The following is a 21,220-nucleotide window of genomic DNA, read 5'->3' as shown; positions in this document are numbered from 1 at the left end:
TGTTAGGGGAAGAAGAAGAAAAAGAAGAGGGGGGAAGGGGGGGTGGTTCCTGTTTTTAATCCAAGATAGATCGTTCGTGGTTGGTGGCTCAATGTGCAAACAAACACACACATGCAGAGGAGAATGATGTCAGCTGTGGAGTGTAAACAGACACAGCAGAGCCACCAATCAGCATGCCGCTCTTTAGCAAATTACAGGGAAAATTAGAGTGTGAGAGCAGGATGAAGGGATGAAGTGCAGATAGAGCTGCAGAGAGAGGGAGAAGCTTTTCCCCAGATTACAGAACCGCTACAGATTATGTCCTGTGGATTAAGAGGGTTTGACCAAAAAAAAAAAAAAAAAAAAAAAAAAAAAAGGAAAAGTAGATGCAGAGGGACAAACAAGCAGCTTTTTTTCCTGAGTGTGTATGTGTTGGTTTTTGTGAGCTTTTTGTGTGCTCCTCTTCCTGCTGTTTGGAGTCTTTATCTTTGTGGAGCTCCTATCAAAGTCAAGGTTATGAAAATCACAATGATGAGCACATTCACCCAAAAACAAGCACAGCAGCATATGTATACATTGAAGTTATATTAAAACATAGTTGTTTTTACCTACAGACAAGATGGGAGGTGTATGAATGTTTCAACAATTGCAGAGAAGGAAAGCAATTAAGCATATTTCCCAAAAGATGGAACTAGTCCCTTGAGCTTCTTATTACTGCTGTGGACCAAATACAAACTTAATTTATTGAAATGCATCAATAAAACAAAGTTTTGTCTCTCTAGTGCATAATGATAATGAACCTAATTACATTTAATAAGATTGTAATGTAAACAGAGTGTTTGCATGAAAAGCTAAACCTCGGCAAATGATTTAAACCTGCTGTCACTCCTAAAAAGGCTTTTAATAAAAGGATCAACACTAAACAGCCGTCCTGATGTATGATGTTTAAGATACTTTATGGTCCAGGCTTCCAGAGTAAGAGAACATTTTTACCATACAGCAATAAATCTCATGAACCAATAGCAAAGACACCACAAATATGGCACAACAAGGTCTTACATGAGTGTGTGTGCAGAAATCAAATACTCATAAGTGGCTAATATCTTAAATGCACCGTTTAAAGCTGCTGTTGGTAGGAATTGTGTAAAAAACATTACTTTTTTTTCTGCTGGGTTTGGAGAAAAGGTCATAATACCCATCGTTACTCATCGGTAAGTGGAGTAATTTGAGACAATCGCGAAATCTCTGTGTTTTCAAAAGCCTTTGTATCAAGCAATTTTATTATTCCCCTTGTTCCCGTTATCACAGACCAATCATAGCTAATCTCTCATCCTCCGTTCTGATTGGTTGAGTGGCCCCACTATGTCGCCCTGATTGGCTGGGAAGCCACTTCTTCCTCATAGAACGCGCATAACGATCTTTTGTGGGCAGGGTTACGACAGCAGAGAGGGGAGGGGTAGTGTTAACATTCAAAATCTCTCTCCAAACTGACGCTTATATCACGACTACCAACAACAGCTTTAACATGCTTGCATCCACAATATACTGTCATGCTGCTAACATGTCATACTAAACTGCCTGCCGAAGGCTGTTACCAACTGTTAGCCATGGAAACAGATGGCACAAGAGTTTTTAATACTGATACCAGCAATAGAAATGCCTCCAATGCAGCCAGAAGTATAGGAATGAGTGTTAGCATGTGTGCTAGTCTTACACTTATCCAAGACCATACTTTATTAGCCCTGAAAAACTAAACTTTCTAGTTCCTCAAAAAGACAGTACTCAACATCAATTTATTTTCTGTTTGTCATTCTTTTAAAGTGGAAACTAACGACTCATATCAGGTAAATATGTGATGATAGCAAACAACAGTACACAGAGCTAGCAGAATGTCAGCAACTGTTCTGACATCCTACATTTCAATGTGTTATATTTCTAACCTCTGAGTAAAAACAAAAATCAAACAACTAAATTCACAAAAGCTATATGGTTTTGTGTTAAGAATCAGGCTTTCCTTGACACTCTTAACATACACGGGTATTAGAAGCATAGACTGTATAAAATATGGACGTAGTATCCGTGACGTCACCCATCTGTTTCTGAAGAGCTGTTTTGAGGCCAATCGTTGGCGGGAACCATATTGCTGCTGTCGAGCGATTGTGACGTAAAGCGGTGGGCTTTGAGACTCCTAGCCAACAGCTGCAGTGTTCCTGCCTGTCAGTCAAGTCAGCTGAGCCTCTCGTTGGAAGACTCGTAATTTAGAACAAAAATCACCCCCGTACAGTGTGAGCCGATCGAGAAATGAGCTATCCAGACTACACTCGTTTTTTGTACCAGGCTGTAAACATGTTTATTTCTGCTGTAAAGATCGTCTTTTTTGAATTAGTGTGTATGTGGTTTTTAGACCGGTGGTTGCCGCTTGAGTAGAAGTAGCCGGAAGTAGCAGCATTCCTGCTGACATTAGGTTAGCCTCTTTCCTGGAGCACTGCTTAGTTAGCATTCCTTTAGAGCTCTATCGACAGAGGGTTAGTACAATGAAGCAGTAAAATTGAATACAAGTATATTTCTTTCACTCTGCAAATACAAAATAAAGTACTTGATTGTTAAAGCTAGGGTTTGTCTGACACTCCAGATGTTAGAAGCTAACTGAGCTGCTGCTAAAATGAGCTTAGCTGCTTTTTAGCTTTTATGAAGTGCTACGCTTAGTCGTGTCTGCTTCAGTGTAACAAGTTCACCAGCTTTAGTATAATAAAGCTTGAAAAATATAAATTACTTGTATATTTATTTTATTGCAATGTTACTTGGAGGGAATTAGGAGTTTTAGTAGTGTTAATTTAAAGTCTGTACATCTGAGTTTAAGTCACTACAAACACCAAACGAAGTGGTTACATGAATGAATGAATGAATGAATGAATGAAAGAATGAATGAATGAATGAATACATGCTGACAAATGATATCAAGAAGCCCCTGCTGCTAATGTTAGCTTAGATGTGTTTGATTAGGGGTTAATTCAGTGTTTGAGTCAGGAGATAAAACAATCACATCACTGGAAGGTTGGAAGAATATAGCTTTAACATTTTAAGATAATATGTTTTTATTTTATAGAAGCATTATCAGAGGGTATCAACCTTTGTTCACAGTAGCAGAATGAGGAAGGAAAGAATAGTAACAGAATACACTTGATAAACATCACAACGTACTTCTTTAACATCCTTATTTATTTTGAAACATTTGTATAAAATGTAGGCGCTTCTTTTGTAGCTTGGCAGATGTGGATACCAAAGCTGGTCGAAAATGTACAATAATAATAATAGAATTTATGGCTTTTGCTCCTAATCACTGAAGTAAGACCAGCCATTGCTGCAGCTTCTGTTGACTGAGACACAGACACTTAAAGACACTCAGACTACAGAATTTGCATATAAAAGTCACCACCCTTTAAAAAGGGATTTTGCAGGTTTCTGTTGAGTTTCTCTGACAGTCTTTTCTTTGCCTTCTTTATCTTTTCACTTCTCCTTGACCTCTGTTGTTGTTGTTGTTGTTGTTGTTGTTGTTGTTGTTGTTGTTGGAGTTTGGAAACTGTTTCCTTTTTTCAGAACGTTCTCAGGTATAGACGTGTAGCCAGTAACTCCCTGTGGGAATGAAATATAAGAATCTGTACAAGGACAGAATACATTAATCACTGAATACCAAAAAATATTTAAATTTGGACTGTTTCTGTAATGAGCATGTATCTTGTCTTTTTGTTTCAGAGCTCCTCGGAGCAGCAAAGCGGGTGAACGTCAACATCCAGGATGCAGATGGGTGAGGAACTACAGCTCTTCTAAACAATGTTGATTGTGCTATTTTCACACATTTCATATATACTTTATGTTAATTGCAACCACATTTTATATTCTCTGCATTTCTCTTTATTTCTTCAAATATTTATATGTTTATATTTTTAGCTGTATGTGTAAACAAGCAACTGTTTGCTGATGTGTTTGCCTCATCACCTTGAGGTGTAATTTCCTGAAACTCCTGCTCACACTGACTTCAGGCGTTTTCCACCTTGTAGAAGTGTTGCAGGAGTACTCATATATATATTTTTAAAAGAGCTAAAACAAAACCAAGTAAAAATATCACTATCAACTGCATGGTACAGGTTGAATCTCTGCATCAATACTTCCTAACAGATTTTTTATTTTAATCCAAATATTTTTGAAAGTCTGTAAAAATCAAAACTATCATGGTTCAAGTACAACATTAGAGAGGGGTCAAATAAAATTCAGGGCAGTGGTGCAAAGCGTGCTTCTGATCAATATTTTACTTCATGTATCCTAAGTCAATGTTAAATCAATGAGATGTGAGAGAGGTCATCATATTGATGGAACCAGAGAGAATCATCGTGTGTATCTGCAGCTCCATTTGACTTTATGAATGTTTTTAGTGAGTTTGTTGTTCTCATTTGGCTAACTCTCAAAGTGAAGTTTCTGACACAGCAGGCAGATATATGGTGTGTAGGGAGGAGGTTTAAAAACACTTGTATTAACTGGTGGAAAACTTTCCCCAATACACATCCCTACAAAAGAGCAAGATGAATCCCTCAGAAGTCAGCACAAAACAAAAAAATGGAGCAAAAAAACTCCACAATTTTTCATTCCCAGGTCATGACATTCTAACACTTTGTCACGGCGTGTAACATCCCATACAGAAGCACAAGGTAGTGTCTTATTACTTCTTTCCTAACACAGAGTTTATGCAACCTACTTGTTGAAGTTGAGTAAAAAAAAAAGTCCTATGATGTGGTTAAGTAGTAACTCAGTTGGCCTCTGGTCTCACTGGAGTCCTGGTCTTGTGAGTGAGAGCACTGATGTTTGACCAATCCATCGCCTGCAGGCAGAACTATCTGTCTTTCCACTTTGTCACTAAGAGCTGTTGCACCGAGGGGTTTGATATTACTGTTGATGGGTTTACATGGAAGTAAGTTCAGATGCTGAAGGCTACCACGTGCATGTGGGTAATAACAAAGTGATGGTATTTGACGACTTGGGAATGAAAACATACTGGACTTAAATATGCAGTGTGTAGGATTTAGAGGCATTTGGCCGAACAGACTTCATATAAATTGATTTTAATATTTGTAAGTATGTTTAAATCAGTGTATAATAGCCTGGGTATGAAAATCATTTGATTATATGAACTTAAAATTAGCCTTTTATATCTTCACATAGGAGCAGGTCCCCTTACAAGGAAGGCCGCCATCTTGCAACGCCATGTTTCTACCATAGTTTAGAGCAGACAAACTAGTAACACGTGTTTTTGTGCACAAAATAATTTGTATTGTTGGTGTTTTTGATTTGATTTATTTTAATGTATAACCTTTATTTAACCAGGAAATGCTCATTGTGATTAAAAATATCTTGTCCAAGAGAGTCCTGGACAAGATAGACAGCAGCACAGTTACAGAGTTACAAATAGACAATACACAAATAGCAGAAGCATACAACAGCTACACAACAAATACCTCCAGAAAATCAGCATGAGTCACATTTAAACAAAACATCTGCAGACAGATGCATCAGCCGCCAAGTCATTTAAGGATTGCTTAAAAGCATTCAAAGTTATCAGTCCACAAATTGTAAAAACTTGACTAATGGAGGAGAGTACATATCATGCATAACAGGAGCTTCTTGTCCTCAAATGCCACTGTCGTGTCACCGGCAGGAGGTGTGAGCTAGGGAGCATTTCAATCTGGAATCTGACAGCCAGATATCGCTTAATAATCCCATTTGTACACACTGTCCCTTTAAATCCATTAGGTGGTTGGAAGACTACTCCAAAAGAATAACAATGTTTCTCTGTAACTAACTGATGTGTGAACTATTTGCTACCAAGTGTTCTAGTGAACTGAAAATACTCAACACCCCCTGAATATTTTGTTTTGGCTGGCTGTCTTGGTTTTGTTTTTTCCCCATGCTGAAGTGATTGACAGGTGTGTGTGCTACATGAAAACATGGCTGGGTGCCCCCAAGGCATAACAACAAACTACTGCTAGACTTTTAAACTTTGAGTTATGATGGACCCAAGTTTTAATCATTCCACTGACAGCAGCAGGCAAATGGGACATAATCTCCTTTAAAGATCAATATTCGACATACTATGTCATTGTATTAAGACCAAGACTATCTCCGAAACACTCTGAATCACAGTCATCAGATTTACACTTAGCCGTGTAATTCTGATGACTGTAATTATCTCTAAGGAATTCCAATATTTCAAAGCTCTTCATTGTCTCCTAAATGCTCCCATATAAACTCTGAATGAGCATCTATGGATTTTGGCTATATTTAGACTCATGATTGCTTGAGCTTTTTACGTGTGCACATGCTTGGTTTGCGATTGTGTTCCATTTGCCTCCATCAGATAACAAAGATCTTTTTATTATGTTGATTGGAATCAGATAATTGGACTCAGCTTCTTGTGTAATGACTGATGATTCGTTGATTTGACTCCAGGGCTCAGCCCTTATATTCACCAGGGATCCATTAGACATACACACACACACTCGCTCACACTCACACTCACACAGACGCGCTGTGTTCACGCTCAGCTCCGGGGTAGAGAGATTGCTTATTAATGGAAGTAGGTCATTTGCCCCCTCCTGTCTCTCACACAGAGCTGATGGGAGGAGCTGCACTACGCTGGAGATTATTTCAGCAAAGTTATGCTCTGGTTTTACACCCAATCCATGAATATGTGTATTTTTATACATAATCTGTGTGTGTCTGTGTGAAGGTTGTCGCCGCTGCATCATGCTGCTCTGAGTGGAAACAAGGAGCTCATCTCTCTGCTGCTGGAGGCCCAGGCAGCAGTGGATATTAAAGACCACAAAGGTAAAAATACTCACAGATTTGCTCAGAATCTAAGTGTCCTTACAGCTCCCTGAATTGTCAGACAACAGGAAGAAAGCTCAGAAGGCTCAGCCCAATAATAAAAAAAACAATCACAACAGAAAAACAAACATACCCCTGGCTTTCCCTGTGTGACCAATAATACCATCTTACGTAACAAAAGGTGAGCTTGTTGGAAATGCAATAAAAAAATAAATAAGTGTAGTGTTTGGTGTTTATGAGGAGTGACAGATTTGTGTGCACAGCAAACAATAGACAATGGAGGAAGAAGAGGAGTGTTTTGTGGCCGCAGGACTGAAAGCCAAAAGGAAGCAGAGCAGCAAATATCCACAGCTCTCACTGCCAGATCCCAGAAGAAGAAGAAGGAGGAGATGAGAAGAAGAAGAAGTAGAAATCTTAGGGCAGATGGGAGATATAATCCCTGCAGGATGTAGGCTGTGCTGCCACTACACTCCCAGTCAGTCATGCCCAGTGTGGCTCGTGATAGAGGTTTACAACTGGCACGCATACTCACCAGGTGTTATCACTTCGTCTTGAAGGTGAAAGTGAAAACTGGAACTATTTCGAGTTGGCTGACTCTATCTTCTTCTTCAATAAGGATCACAAAGCATGAACAGTGTTAGACCTCATTGTTTTGGTTTTCCAGCTGTCAGCTTCACTAATTTGCCTCCACTTCCACAGCTTTGATCACGTCAACAACGTCAACACCTGAGACCCTTTCCAGATAAAACATAGACTGTATAGGTAATGGCTGTAGTACACAATGACGTCACCCATCTGTTTCTGAGGCATTGTCTTGCTGTCAGCTGTGCCTCTCGTAATGGCAAACTCGTAATCTTAATATCTTCGAAATTGCAGCGTTATGAAAAAAAAATTGTTTTGTACCAGGCTGTAAGCGTGTTTATTTCTGCTGTAAAGATCGCCTTTTTTGACTTTGTGTGTGTGTGGTTTCCGGTACTTCCGGAGCCAGCCTCAAGCGAACAGTCTTTAACATTTTCACATTGGCTTCAATCCTTGCGGCCAGAGGTTGCTGCTTGAGATAAACCAGCTGAACCAAAGATCCGAAAAAAAGAAAACTGAGCAATAGATAAAGTGAGCGACCGGCTGATGAACTTGGTAGCTGCATTTTGCAGAGAGAAACCCTTACGTTTCCATCAAGATTTGTTTGCCTATTGGCTCGCTGGAGTGGCTATTGATTGATGCTTTTCCGGTGTAGATGTTCCGACATTTTTAAGACCCTAATGTCAAATCTTAGATAAGATTTTAACAAATTAGTAGAAGCAAGATCCTGCTGAGTGTTTAGAGATGTTTCTTGTGAAACTGCTTATCTGCCAGCTGAGCAGTGCTGCGGCTCAACAAAGTAAAAGTTAAACAGCATGGATATCATTAGTATTTTGCTAAAGGGCTGTAGAAAGATTAAATTTGCTGATTGTGAATAATTGCCGAGTTTTAATGGTTAATCAAGGTCAATCACTGTTTTAATCACACGTTTAAAATTCCATTATTTACAGTTCACAGTTTTCACGTCCATTTTAACAATGTGAAGCAGTTCTTACCGGTGTTTTGATTTGGGAGATCAAATTATTGCTGTCAGTAGCCACCTATTTATCAAGCACTGTAGTTGACTTCTTCAATTTAGTTTAATCCGCAGGTATTTCAAGTCTGTTTGGTACAGAGTGCATATTACTTTTGAATTGTCAACTGAACCTCCTCAGAGTTTATTTAAAGCAAAATGTGCTGTTCAAAAGAGCATTGGTGTCATTACTTTCCAGGAGGCAGAAGGAGGAAGAAGGAGGACACAGCGGCAGTAAAATACAGTGTGCAGAAAGGGTCAAAATAACCTGTTAATAATTTTGAACCTCAATTGTTTTGCAGAGACACAACTCAGAATGAACAACAATGATGCTATGAGCCATTCCAACCTAAATATGTTGATGTTGTGTTCACAGCTTATTTTTCAATGTCTCAAATGGCCTAGATAGACGTTGCAGGTTTCAGAATAATTGCTGAGAGAAGCTGTCTCATCTTACTTGGATGTTCTGGTCCTCATCCAGACCATGTCAAGCCCTTCTACAAATTGTTTCAGTAGAGGATGCCAATTTAAGGTCACTGACTTGGACATTCTGCAGGCCAGAGCGTCTGGACTTGATATCCTGTCCAAAAAAATCAATTAACAGAGATGGAGGCAAACAAATTTGTTTTTTAGAAACTCTGCCAGTACATTCTTGGGAATGTGGTTGGGGGAATATCCAAAGCTGAAAATCCCCTGCCTTAAAGAAAACCAAATTCCTGTCAAATCATTTGTGTTAACCATACTTGATGTTAAGATAACAGTAGGTGGTTTGTAGTATGACTTGCTCATGATAATGTTATTTGTTCTTTATCTGAGAGCACAGCACTTTGAAGTGTTTCCTGTCTTCCACTTTTTGTCTGCCAAACAAAACACAACTCCTGAAAGTCACATGGGAAATATGAAGCGCTACATTTCTACAATGGAGCTTTCAGAATTCAGGATAAACTAACCCACTGACTACGGGACAGGAAATAGGTCATATCACCTCTGGCAGTCTTCCAAAAGAACCTCATGGTTAGTCCATTTCATTGTGCCAGTCTTCAAAACAGTTCAGAGTCTTTCTCCCTGCTCGGTCTAGAGTCTAAAGTCCTCTCTTCTCTGGAGGCTCTGTGAGTCTGCTGCCTGAAAATCATTTTCCATCACATCTTTTCATACACTGAGGCTTTAGCTTCTGTAACTCCAACAGCCGCTGTGTCTCTTCATCCTGCCAGCACCACTCATCTGAGTCAGGACTCCCTCATGCCAGCCAGGCCTGCAGGGCCTCTTTATTCAACTCCACGATGTGGCTCATCGCTGGTATCAAGTCTGGGGGTCTTGGGCTGCTGCCATCAGAAATATGCTCATTGCTCCTTGCAGCCACGGCTACAAAGTGGTGTTTAATGTCTTCAAGTAAGAGGCACTTAAAACACTCCATGGTGGATTCTTGTCCTGAACTAAGATGAACTTTGCTTTACCTTACGTTTCATGCATGGTTCTAGGTGTTGACTGTAACGTACAGCTTCCTGTGAGGTCCTCTGGGGACTTGTTAGGCCACTTGAAGGGGATTTCTTGCCCTTTGTCTGAGGCAGTTTGTCTTCGACGTCCCGAGGGTTCTGTGCTTTCACAAACAATACACCCGTGGTCAAAAAGGTCAGAAACATGCCGACCACAATAAGATTGCATTTCCAGGAGGGATACTGAGAGTCTGAGCTCAAAAAATCTGCTTTTACAGCAAAACAGAAATGTTTGAAAAAATGTCACATCAAGGGCTGCAGTTTACAGTTTTTCTCATTGTTAAATAAAATCCACTGATTGCTCTTTTTAACTGGTTGATACATCATTCAGTCTGTGGATTGTCAGGAAATAGGAAAAAATGGGAATCAAAAACTCCTAGGGCCATGGTTAATAAATGGTTTACGATCACATAGGGACTTGCTTTAACATCATCCTGTTATCATTGAAGTTGCTGAATCATTTTGGGTCATTGACAACTTGTTTCAGCTCCAGTAACACTTTGTGTTGTATTAGTTTTTAAAGCACACGTGTGCAGAAAGTATGTCAGTTTGATAATTGAGTTCCATGAATTTAACAAAAAATGTATTAAGAAACTATATTTGACTGCTGGATGGCCCCAGGGGAGTTGGACTGTCTATAAAGATGACAAAAACAGAGCGTGCATCTTTGCATGCACTCATGTGTCTCTATACTCTCTCGTGTGTGTGCATGTGCTGGTGTGGTCTTGTATGTCTGTGTTTTATTGTGCCGTCATCTTTGGCTGTGTGTGTGTGTGTGTGTGTGTGTTTGTGTGTGTGTGTGTTTTGTGCAGGGATGCGTCCTCTGCATTACGCTGCATGGCAGGGGAAGACTGAGCCAATGAAAATGCTGCTGAAGGCAGGCTCGTCTGTCAACGGACAGTCAGACGAAGGACAGATCCCTCTCCACCTTTCATCTCAGCACGGACACTATGACGGGGTAACTGTGTTTGTGTGTATAGTGTGGGTGTTTGTGTATGTGTGTTTTTGTTTGTGCTGTGTGTTTATCTGTTAGGTGTGCCCAATGATGCATGCATGATTTGTGGTTGTTACTGGCAAGAAAATTCAGAGGTAGTAGTAAAATGTGTGTGTGTGTGTGTGTGTGTGTGTGTGTGTGTGTGTGTGTGTGTGTGTGTGTGTGTGTGTGTGTGTGTGTGTGTGCGTGCGTGCGTGCGTGTTTGTGTGTGTGTGTGTGTGTGTGTGTGTGCGTGCATGTGTGTGTTACAGTCGGAAATGTTGCTACAACACCAGTCAAACCCGTGTATCTCAGACGCAGCGGGCAAAACACCACTGGACCTGGCCTGTGAATTTGGACGAGTTGGAGTGAGTACATTTTATCAAGTACCACACAGACTTAGCAAATTAAAGATTTAAGATGCATTTTCATTTTTTACTGTCATCTTATTCAGTTTAACCCTTACATGACAAGGAAAACCACAGAGTAGCACTTTCATTACACTTTTCATTCATACTTTATATCACTAGAGAAACAATGCTTCAGAGTGAGCAAACACAGGAAGTATAGAACCTTTGGCTTTTTTCCCCCCACACTTTACATTAATATTTAACTTTCATGTGACATATCTACAATGTTCCTTAATTTGCTTGTGTATTGTGTATTTGCTTGTTTTTTTTCTTCAGCCAGTCAAATGACAAGCCCACAAAATGTATATATCCAGGACAAGATTGAATCACATTGATACAGCTTATTCACTGTCTTAAAACATAAAAACGAGTATGACAAATTGAAACAGTAACACAATGAGGCGTACAAATTTAGGCCCTGAGGTATCTCAAAATGTTGGCAGCCAGAAAAGAGACGATGATTTGAATTTGCAGTGAGACCAAATTTAGCAATTATAGACCAAGTTTTGCAGAAGGTTCTGCAAAATGAGAGCAGCAGGCATGCAAGCCGGTCTACAGAACACTGTGCAGACTCTCGGAGCTGTTAGTTGTAATGTGTTTGCCAGATTTTCATGAACAAAACAAAATATCTCAGATATAGCAAAAAGGAATAAATAAAGCAAAAAGTAATTGGCATTGATCTTAACAGTTGTACATATTGCAAGGTTCCTAGAAATAGCTTTTGCAGTATAAAAGGTAAAACTAGAGGCCAAACTATGATAATTAACAAATAAAGGATAATGAGATAAGACCCACTTTGTGTCAGGGTCTTCTCACCCTGTTGGGATTGTATCTCCCATAACCACGGCTCCCTGTACATTATCCCGCTTATTGCACGGCTACCAACAAAAGATACAAGCAAGTTGACTCATTTTAAATGATTGTATCAACTTAAAAATTATTACTTATACAGCTACAACCAAATAGTCCAATTTGTTGTCACTGAGATCTCTGTCTTCTTCAATCTGGTCGACGTCTCTTTCACTCAGCTCCTTGGGTGTTATAACAACCCTCATTAATTTCTGCACCTTCTACCACTTCTAGTCTTCATTTCTCTGCTGGTGACTGGTCATTCATTAGTCACCAATCTAAAGTTTTGTGAACCCCAAATACATTAAGAGTAATATTAAAAATATTCTCCATGCTGTCTGACAATGCTGCCACAGTGTCAACAGGAAGAGTTGAAATTATAAACGTATAAATGTACCGGACTCCTTTTCCATGGATTGATTTGATGTGACGTTTGTGATCCGGTTATCCTTGGTGTTGCTCTTGCTGTTAAGAATGAATTACTGATGTTATGGAATTTTGACCAATCAGAATTAAGTATCTAACACTGTCGGGTAATAAGTAATATGAACAGTGAAAGCTTTGCTCAAAAATATTTTAAGTTAGGTTCCCAAACTTTGATGAAAGCTTCCACTGAGGGTGACTGAATTAAGAAATACAGGGAAAGGGTTCTCATAGTATATACTTTGTTGCATAAAAAAAGGTGCACAACTAGGGAATTGAATTGAACAGTAACAAGCTGTCTGTTTGTGTTTTAGGTGGTCCAGCTCCTCCTCAGCAGTAACATGTGTGCAGCCATGATAGAACCTAAACCATCGGACCCCAACGGAGTATCACCTCTGCATCTCGCTGCAAAGAACGGACACATCGATGTCATAAAGTCTGAAATACTTTTTACTCTGCATTTAACAGTCCTCAAACTTGGTTTATTTACTTGTTGGTCCATTTTATGTAACCAGGATTAGGTTTATAATCTTAAATGTATGTTGGGATGCTAAATATGCATAGGTCTGCATAGATTTGTGTCAGTTTTCAGTGCTTTGAAACATATCTACTGTCATAATTCTAAGGACTTCTATAGCTGTAGATGTTTTCTTGTGTTTTGACATAGTACATGTTGTTTACTTTACCTCTGCTTTTTATTTTCCTTATTTTCAATAAGCACTGATGCGAATGAAGCTGAACATAAATGTTGTTTTGTGTCTTCAGGTTGCTCATTCAGGCTGGCATTGATATCAACAGACAGTCCGAGTCGGGCACAGCGCTACATCAGGCGGCCCTCTGTGGGAAGACAGAGGTAGTACGCCTGCTGCTAGATGTAAGACCATCTGCCCGTCTCTCTGTCTGTCTGTCTGTCTGTCTGTCTATCTGTCTAATGTGTTTACAAAAGCAATTGTTGTTAAAGCAGCCTCCCTCTCCTCAGCCGAGGAAGTTTACACCTCAGCACTTGGCGCTCTTCCCAGCGATCTGTGTGATGAAGCCTGTGGGATATGTCTGCTTGTTATATAAAACTGTAGCAGACTGGATAGCAGCCTTACTGTCATGCAATCATTAAACCAGCTCTGCTCTGTTTTCTTTTTCTTTTTCAACCCCCTGTCACCTTCACATGACAGGGATTATGCTTTTGAACAGGTCCTGATTTTATTGTTGAGTATAACTGAGTACATTCACTGTTCAATAGGGAAAAATCTAAGCAAATTTATTTCCATTTAATGCGACTTCTTTATACATGATACATGGGGGAAAATACTATACTTGGGATGTCCTTCATTTGACTGGTGGCACCCTTTTTTGAAGTTATAATCCCATTTCTCAGAATTTGGTGACTTTGAAAGCTACATTTTCTGTTCAACCGAATTGTAAATTGGTTGAGAATTTTGTCTCCTTCTTAAACTGAATGTAAACCCTGAAAAAAAGATGTTTCTCTAAGCTTCGTCTAAGCTCCACAGTCACTGCTCAGAGATACATGGGTCTGATAGATCTGTCTGGCTTCAAGCATATGACTTTCCTAGAGAAAACTATCATCGCTGTGGATTAAGTATTCAACAGTGTGATGATATTAAGGTAATCTTAAACATCTATTAGACCATAGCAACACTAATGCATCCTTAGAATTATTTCAGTAACATCCTATGTAATAGTAAAACGCTGACGGGGAACACTTTTTTCTGCACAATAGGTTGATTTACTTCTTAGAACATTATGCTGATAACACATACAGTATACACTTAGTGCAGGACCTTAACTTGAAACTGTGCATTTTTACAATGGTGTATTGCAACATCAGTAAAGGATCTGTATGCTTCTTCCACCACTACTCTACTTTTGATGTTGCTGGAGCAGCACTCTCACAACAAATGTAACCAGCACACATGTAGTCTACACTGAGGCAGACTGACACCAAATGCACAGTTTATCTCTATTATGAACGCTATGTGACACAATGTCACGCTGCAGCTTCAATCACTTTTTGCTCTCCACTTCCCTTCAGAGCGGCATCAGTGCAGGAGTGAGAAACACTCTGAGTCAAACTGCCCTGGACATTGTTAACCAATTCACCACCACACAGGCCAGCCGTGAGATCAAACAACTGCTGAGGGGTGAGTGTAAACACACCTTTGATGTTGTCACATTTTCCAGTACCTGAAAATCACTGCTTGTGCACTTGTTAACTACTTGACTCAACTTGACCCCACTGTTCACTCACACTACAAATCCTTGTCTTGTAGATGCTTCAGCTGCGATGCAGGTGCGTGCACTGAAGGATTATTGCAACAACTACGACCTCACCAGCCTCAACATCAAAGCTGGAGACATAATTACGGTAATAAATCCAGTCATCATCACGTATTACTACACATTTCTTAGCATGTACTAGAACTACTACATGATAATCTACTGTCTGTTCATCAGTCATGAGAAAAAATATGCAATCTAGTTTATTATAACCTTGAACAGGGCCGGTCAACTGCACCAGCGATTATGTAGCTTTTGCTAACTGAACTGACAAAGCTAATATAAGCTCAACATAATATGAGGCATTCAGATTAAACAAAAAAAAGAACACATTTTTAAAATATAGTTGCTTCATTTTATTTGAACCAAAGACTATTTTATAATAATGCTAATGACACACTTTATTTATTATTTTAACCATCAATTGTCAGTCGAATGTCATAGATAACATAACATAGCTCAAACTAACTATAAAAAATGTGTTAATAATGTCAGCTATGTTAGTTAAAGTGTAAAGTTTTCACTCCTTAAAAGGAAGGATGATACAGTTTTTTGTTTGTTTGCTTTTGCACTGTACATTTAACCTTTTAGATTCTTATTGTACTGTAGGTGTGTAATGTAAAAACATTGTTTTTTTCCAACAAAACACATATTGAGTGTAAAAACTGCCTTTTCTGCTCAGTATCGGCTTGGTATTATTTCCAACGTCCCTCTGTGTTTAAATTAATTCTACTTTTGCAATCAGCTAAGCCTAAACTTATCTGTAAATTAAGGGCTTTTCTGAAGAATGTCCTTCCTTTGTTAAAGTAAGATCTGCTATACTTCAACCATGCTGTGTGCCATCATTATATTGTTTTGTTATTTGTAATTTATGTTCTGCGGCTCCATACCATGTGATCATGGTCTGAGCATCAAATGAAAATGAAATGAAATGAATCTGTCGAGGTGGATTTGGAAAGTTGGATTAGCTCATTTGTCTAACCTTCCCCTGGCAGTGTCAAAACACATCTTTGAAGTCAGTTTTACATGTTGACTCATCAATAGGGTTGCCAACTTTCTCACTACTAAATAAGGGACAGGTGCCATGGTGGTGTGAGCATGATGTGTGAATTCAGCGTAGATTCATATTCTGATTCAACTGGAAATGCAGAAAGTGTGTATATTCCCTTTAATCCTTACTGTATCATTATGTAACCCCATATGAAGAAACCTCAAAGAAACCTCAATTTGGCTCTTTACGTCCAAAAACAGGCAAAAGAAAAATGAATGCAAAAGAGGAGTATGACTCACCAAATGTACTTTCTCCATGGATACTTTTTGTTGCTCTTGACTGACTCAAGCAGTCTTTAGTCCGTTTGCACAGCCAGAGTTTTTGCAGGACTTGGTGCATTTGGGCTGTACACATCTAATGCATGTGAGGGGGCCTGTGATTGGATGACAGGCGGTGTGATTGGCACATGATCTGCCACTGCTGTTTTGTCTGATCTAGGATCTGTAGAGTGCAGTCTGCTGTATTTACAAGAGTTAATAGTCAATATACGGGACAATTGAGGTATGAAACAAATCAATTTAGCCCATTATATGGGATGTCCCAGCTAATACAGGACAGTTGGCAACTCTGCTCATCAACCCTCTAACTTTGGTAGCAACTAATCACCACTTATAAGAAATGCAAGCTAACTTTACTCTTTGTTGTTGCCCCTCATATTTAGCTTAGGGTAACATTAGCGTTAGCAAGGTCAGGTAAACAGGGGGGTGGCTCTGTTCGTTTTACTTTTAGCTGGATGGTGCTACAACACTGGGTTACACCAGCCATGAGTAAATTCAAACTCTTTTACACATACATTCTTATTTAGGGTGGAGTTTACTCCCTAATGACACTTTGGGACTGCACCTGCTGAGATAGTTTCAACTTAAGCATAGTTGTGGCTGAAACCAGATGATTTTACCGGCAGTATGGAGTCTACAGTACATGCTCTCTCCGTATGAGATGTTTATAACTTGAATTTGTACTACTTCTTTTGTTTTCCACTAGTGAAGATATCTTCACCTGTATCACTTTTACTGTATGATATAACCACTCAATGTCACTGCTGTTGTTTTACTCTAGCTAGTTAAGGATTAAGGCTTTAGTTACCCTCCGATCAAAGTTCTTGGTCATATTTTACATGGCTCTGCGTTGCTGTTTGTGGGTTAACGGAAGTTCAGTGCGGTTATTTTAAGCTGTTAGTCTGTTCGGAGGCTATCAGGCATGAGAGGCAACACTGTAACAAAAACCCCTTTATGAAAGTTAATTTTAGTGATTGGCTACAGGAGGTGAAAACAGCATTTCTGTGATGATATTTTTGACTGGTTTGGACGTTACGCTCCAGTATAATTGTCTACTATAATAATCTGTAATGATCTTTATTAAAGCTAAGATGAACCTTACGTCTCCAACCAAACGATGTAACAACTGGAGTGGCAAACCATTTCAATGTATGGTTTATTTTGGACCCTAAAGTAAGACACGACATTTGCAACGGGCCAAAACGTGTTACAGTAACCTTTGTAATGATTACTGATGGGTTTAACACCAGAACATATTAAAGTTTCAAAAGATAAAAGAATTATGTCCGAATTATGGGTTGCTGTTTAAATACACTCAAGATGAATTGATTAGGGTGATTCAGTAATCCTGAATAGCCTGAGTAACTTCAATAGACTTTGCTTCCTCACCTACAGTCCTAATTAGATTGCATGATGAGGGCTCTGTGTAAAAATAGTGGGACCGTATTAGCTTTAAGCAAATTTTGATAATGTGATTCAGGACAGGAAGGTTAACTGCAATGTTTTTGGCTTGGATAATAATGGCTCAAGATTTTATTTTTCTTCCAAAGCCTGGCTTCAACCCACTTTTGTAAGCCTCTGGCTTGAAACCAGCCAGTACTTTTGAGTTTGGAGGGACTTTACACAGAAACCTTGTGAGTGTAAACATGCTTTGATCTTATCTTTGTGAATTATGTGTGCTTGTGTGTGTTGGCTGACAGGTTTTAGAGCAGCACTCTGATGGCCGATGGAAAGGTTGTATTCACGACAACCGCACTGGAAATGACCGTGTTGGTTACTTCCCTTCCAACATGGTGGAAGTCATCAAGAGGGCAGGTGACCACCCGCATCACAGCTGTGTGTGTGTGTGTGTGTGTGTGTGTGTGTGTGTGTGTGTGTGTGTGTGTGTGTGTCGGTCTGTGTCGGTGTGTGTGTGAGAGAGGATGTACGTGCTTTCACATGTGTCATTTCAGCAGCTGTTCTGTAGCTATAGCCGACCATTAGTTGTAGCTAGCTGCAGCATCATCAGCAGCATCATAAGGTAGTCCATCCATTTCTCTCCACCTGCCAATCGTCTCTATAGATAAAATACTGCCCCCTACTGACCCTCCTCCCTCCCTCTATATTTCTGCTCCCTCCGTCACACTCCTTAATCTATAAACCCCCTAACCCACCTGCTCTGCTAGCTTGTGATGCTTGTGTTCACATTGTTTGCTTTGTTGCTGTAGTGATATTCATTTTTTGAGTTATAGAGATATTATCCCTGTGGATGTGTGGATGTATTCTTTTCTTCATTTTGATTTCAATCAATTATTATTTCGTACATGATTAGATTTGTTTTGTTTCAAGTTGACTGATCAGTTGTTGTTGTGTTGTTGTTGTTTTGCACCTCCCTCCTCCTCCTGGCTCGTGTCCAGGCCACTCCCCCTCCCAGCAGTGCCACACCCTCCTCCTCCGCAGACCCAACCCCTGCCCCATTGCCTCGGCCAACGGACACTCATACCCCCCAACCAAAGTCCTCCCCCTGCATCTGCCTCCCCCTCCTCCCTCCCATCCCAACACACAGTCACTCCCTCGGTTCTCCTCATTTGGGTACGTTCCTCTTCCCATCTCTCCTCCTTCTCTGTCTACTCCTCTGTCCACTCCTTCTCCTCCTCCTCCTCCTCCCCCTCCTCCTCCTCCTCTCTCCACTTCTCAGGAGCAGCAGAGTCAGACAGGTACATACTGTAGACTCACTTAAATCACAGATAAGAATCCTTTCCACTCTGTTTGACTGGGCCACATATAGACTATTATCTGCCTCTATCTGTCCTTCACTGCAGCTACATAAATATGTATTATACATGTGTGGGAGTGTGTTAATGTATGTACAGCGAAATAAAAGGATCAATTCACCCTGAAGACAAAAGCTTTATATTCAGCCTGTGTCTGGCTGTGCTGATGGATATGTGCTGCCATTTGATTTGATTCGAAACAATTCTTTATCAAACCAAACCAGAGACAAGCGTATAGATTATACTTCTTAACTAAGGGCCTAATTTCAGGTACATTGTACCTCCTTGATAATGAATCTTAATTTCAACACAGTCCCCGTCCTATATTCAAAGTAACTGCTATGTTGCCATGTTCAGAGAGAAATCAGCAAAGATGGCGCCCCCTGTTTTGTCCACAGGGGGCGCCAAAATCAACACAAACAGAAAGGTCTTATCAGGAGCTTTAAGGAACTTATTTTTGAAAATGTTCCCACATTTAAACTGAAGACAGGATAGGTCAAGCAGTTAAAAAAAAATCTGCGATGGGGTCTGTTCTTTAAGTATTAAAACACATTTCTCCCCTGAACATTTATTCAGCACAGCTGCACTGAAAAAGCCTTCTTGTAGTTTGGGTGAACTGACCCTTTAACTGAAGCATTCATATTTAAAGGGCACATACTTCACATGCTGTAACCATCATAGAAAATATATGAGATCATTTTTAATACTTCATGAACATTTGTCTATGTCTTGAACCCTTGGATTTTCCTATTTTAAATATGAAGTCATCTTCTGCCCCCAAAATTCCATACAAGCATGCTTCTCAATACGCTAAAAAATATATGAGATTTGATTTTAATATCTAAAAGCAGAGAGTGAAACCATTAGTAGACAAACTGCACGATACTCACAGGTAGATATTGCACCATACAAACACCAGACACTATGCCGGCATAAATATCCCACAATGCAATGCAGTAGTAATGACAACAACGGCATCAACAAAAAACATAACAGACAGCAACAAAGGCAGGCTGTAACTCTTCAATGTCAGTGAAGAATAGGGTTGCAAAGGGGTGGAACATTTCCGTTAAACTTCTGGAAAGTTTCCGGTAAATTTCCATGGGAAGTTAAGCTGGGGAATTTTGGAAATATTCCAAATTGGAAACTTTCCATATGAATTATGGGAATTTATGAAAATCAACTGGGAATTGAGGGTAATTTAATGGAAAGGTATCATATCCAAGCATACATTTTTGTTTTGTTGTAAGCAGACATCCATCCAAAATAGAAATCATCTGTGCATGTGATGGAGAAATGCACAGTGCATGCAGGGGGCATGGTCTCAATAGCCCTGCAGTAAGCAGTGTGCTATGTGCATGTGATTGAGGAATAGCATAGATATTCAACTGTACTTGCATGAAATCTGGTTGTTTTACTCAGGATTATGCTAAAATATATTTTCCCCAACTATATTTAAGTTCCCTAATAAGAGCCAACCTTCAATTTAGTGAATTGAACACCAATGAATTGTCTTTAATTCCCATATATTCCCGTTTAATCCCATAAATTCTCATTAATTCCTATGGAAAGTTTCCAACTTTGAAAAAATTTCGGAACTTTGCAACCCTAGTAAAGAATAAGGTTTCATAGCATATTTTAGATTAGTTTAGCATTTGGTCACATCATTGAATGTACACACATTTCTGTGGCTGCTTTGAGTTACCACTGTTACACGTCCCCATCTTGGGTGTAAGCCCTCAGGAAGTGACACTGAGCTGTGTCCAAAAATACACTACGACTCTGTATTCACAAACGAAACAAATGTTATAAATAAAGCACTCTCTGGGTTTGGTATGAAGTCTATAGTATGGGGTTTTAGATGCAGTGATTGTATATTCAACAGTGCTTGTCTGCACAGCATTTGTTAACATTGTGCAGATAAAACACACACTGATGAATCTGTTCAAGGGTCTGTACAGTTTTTAAAGTTATGAGGTGGAACAACCAGCATGAGGAGTCATTTGTTTATGAGTGTAGGAGAATGAGTGAATCTTTGTGAGCCTGAGTGTTCGATGGTGTTCATCAAAGACACATTTGAAACACTTTTATAAACTATATAGAATTTTAGTTTTCAATATAAATACAATATTCCACTATTAAACATGATTATTACATGAAGTATAATATGGGTCTATTAAGCTGTTCATCAGTTACCTTTATTTGGGCTGTACGATTTTCCTAAAAATAGGACAAATATGATGGCAGTAACA

At 39.5% G+C, this 21,220-nt stretch overlaps 1 protein-coding gene across 1 annotated transcript in view; it reads left to right on the top strand.

Annotated features, from left to right (window-relative positions):
• si:dkeyp-9d4.3 (caskin-2) overlaps positions 1-21,220 on the top strand; it is a 53,999-nt gene that overhangs the window by 9,779 nt on the left and 23,000 nt on the right. Inside the window, exons 2-11 of the mRNA XM_034687012.1 lie at positions 3,733-3,784; positions 6,758-6,855; positions 10,752-10,897; positions 11,185-11,280; positions 12,909-13,030; positions 13,360-13,468; positions 14,642-14,750; positions 14,880-14,974; positions 17,916-18,030; positions 18,612-18,911. Coding sequence (XP_034542903.1) covers positions 3,733-3,784; positions 6,758-6,855; positions 10,752-10,897; positions 11,185-11,280; positions 12,909-13,030; positions 13,360-13,468; positions 14,642-14,750; positions 14,880-14,974; positions 17,916-18,030; positions 18,612-18,911 — 1,242 coding nt within the window. The remainder of the gene's footprint in view (positions 1-3,732; positions 3,785-6,757; positions 6,856-10,751; positions 10,898-11,184; positions 11,281-12,908; positions 13,031-13,359; positions 13,469-14,641; positions 14,751-14,879; positions 14,975-17,915; positions 18,031-18,611; positions 18,912-21,220) is intronic.

This window comes from Notolabrus celidotus, chromosome 7 (assembly GCF_009762535.1).
Source record: "Notolabrus celidotus isolate fNotCel1 chromosome 7, fNotCel1.pri, whole genome shotgun sequence".
Taxonomy (NCBI): Eukaryota; Metazoa; Chordata; class Actinopteri; order Labriformes; family Labridae; genus Notolabrus; species Notolabrus celidotus.
The sequence above is the reverse complement of the archived record's forward strand: the minus strand, read 5'-3'. Positions and strand labels throughout refer to the sequence as shown.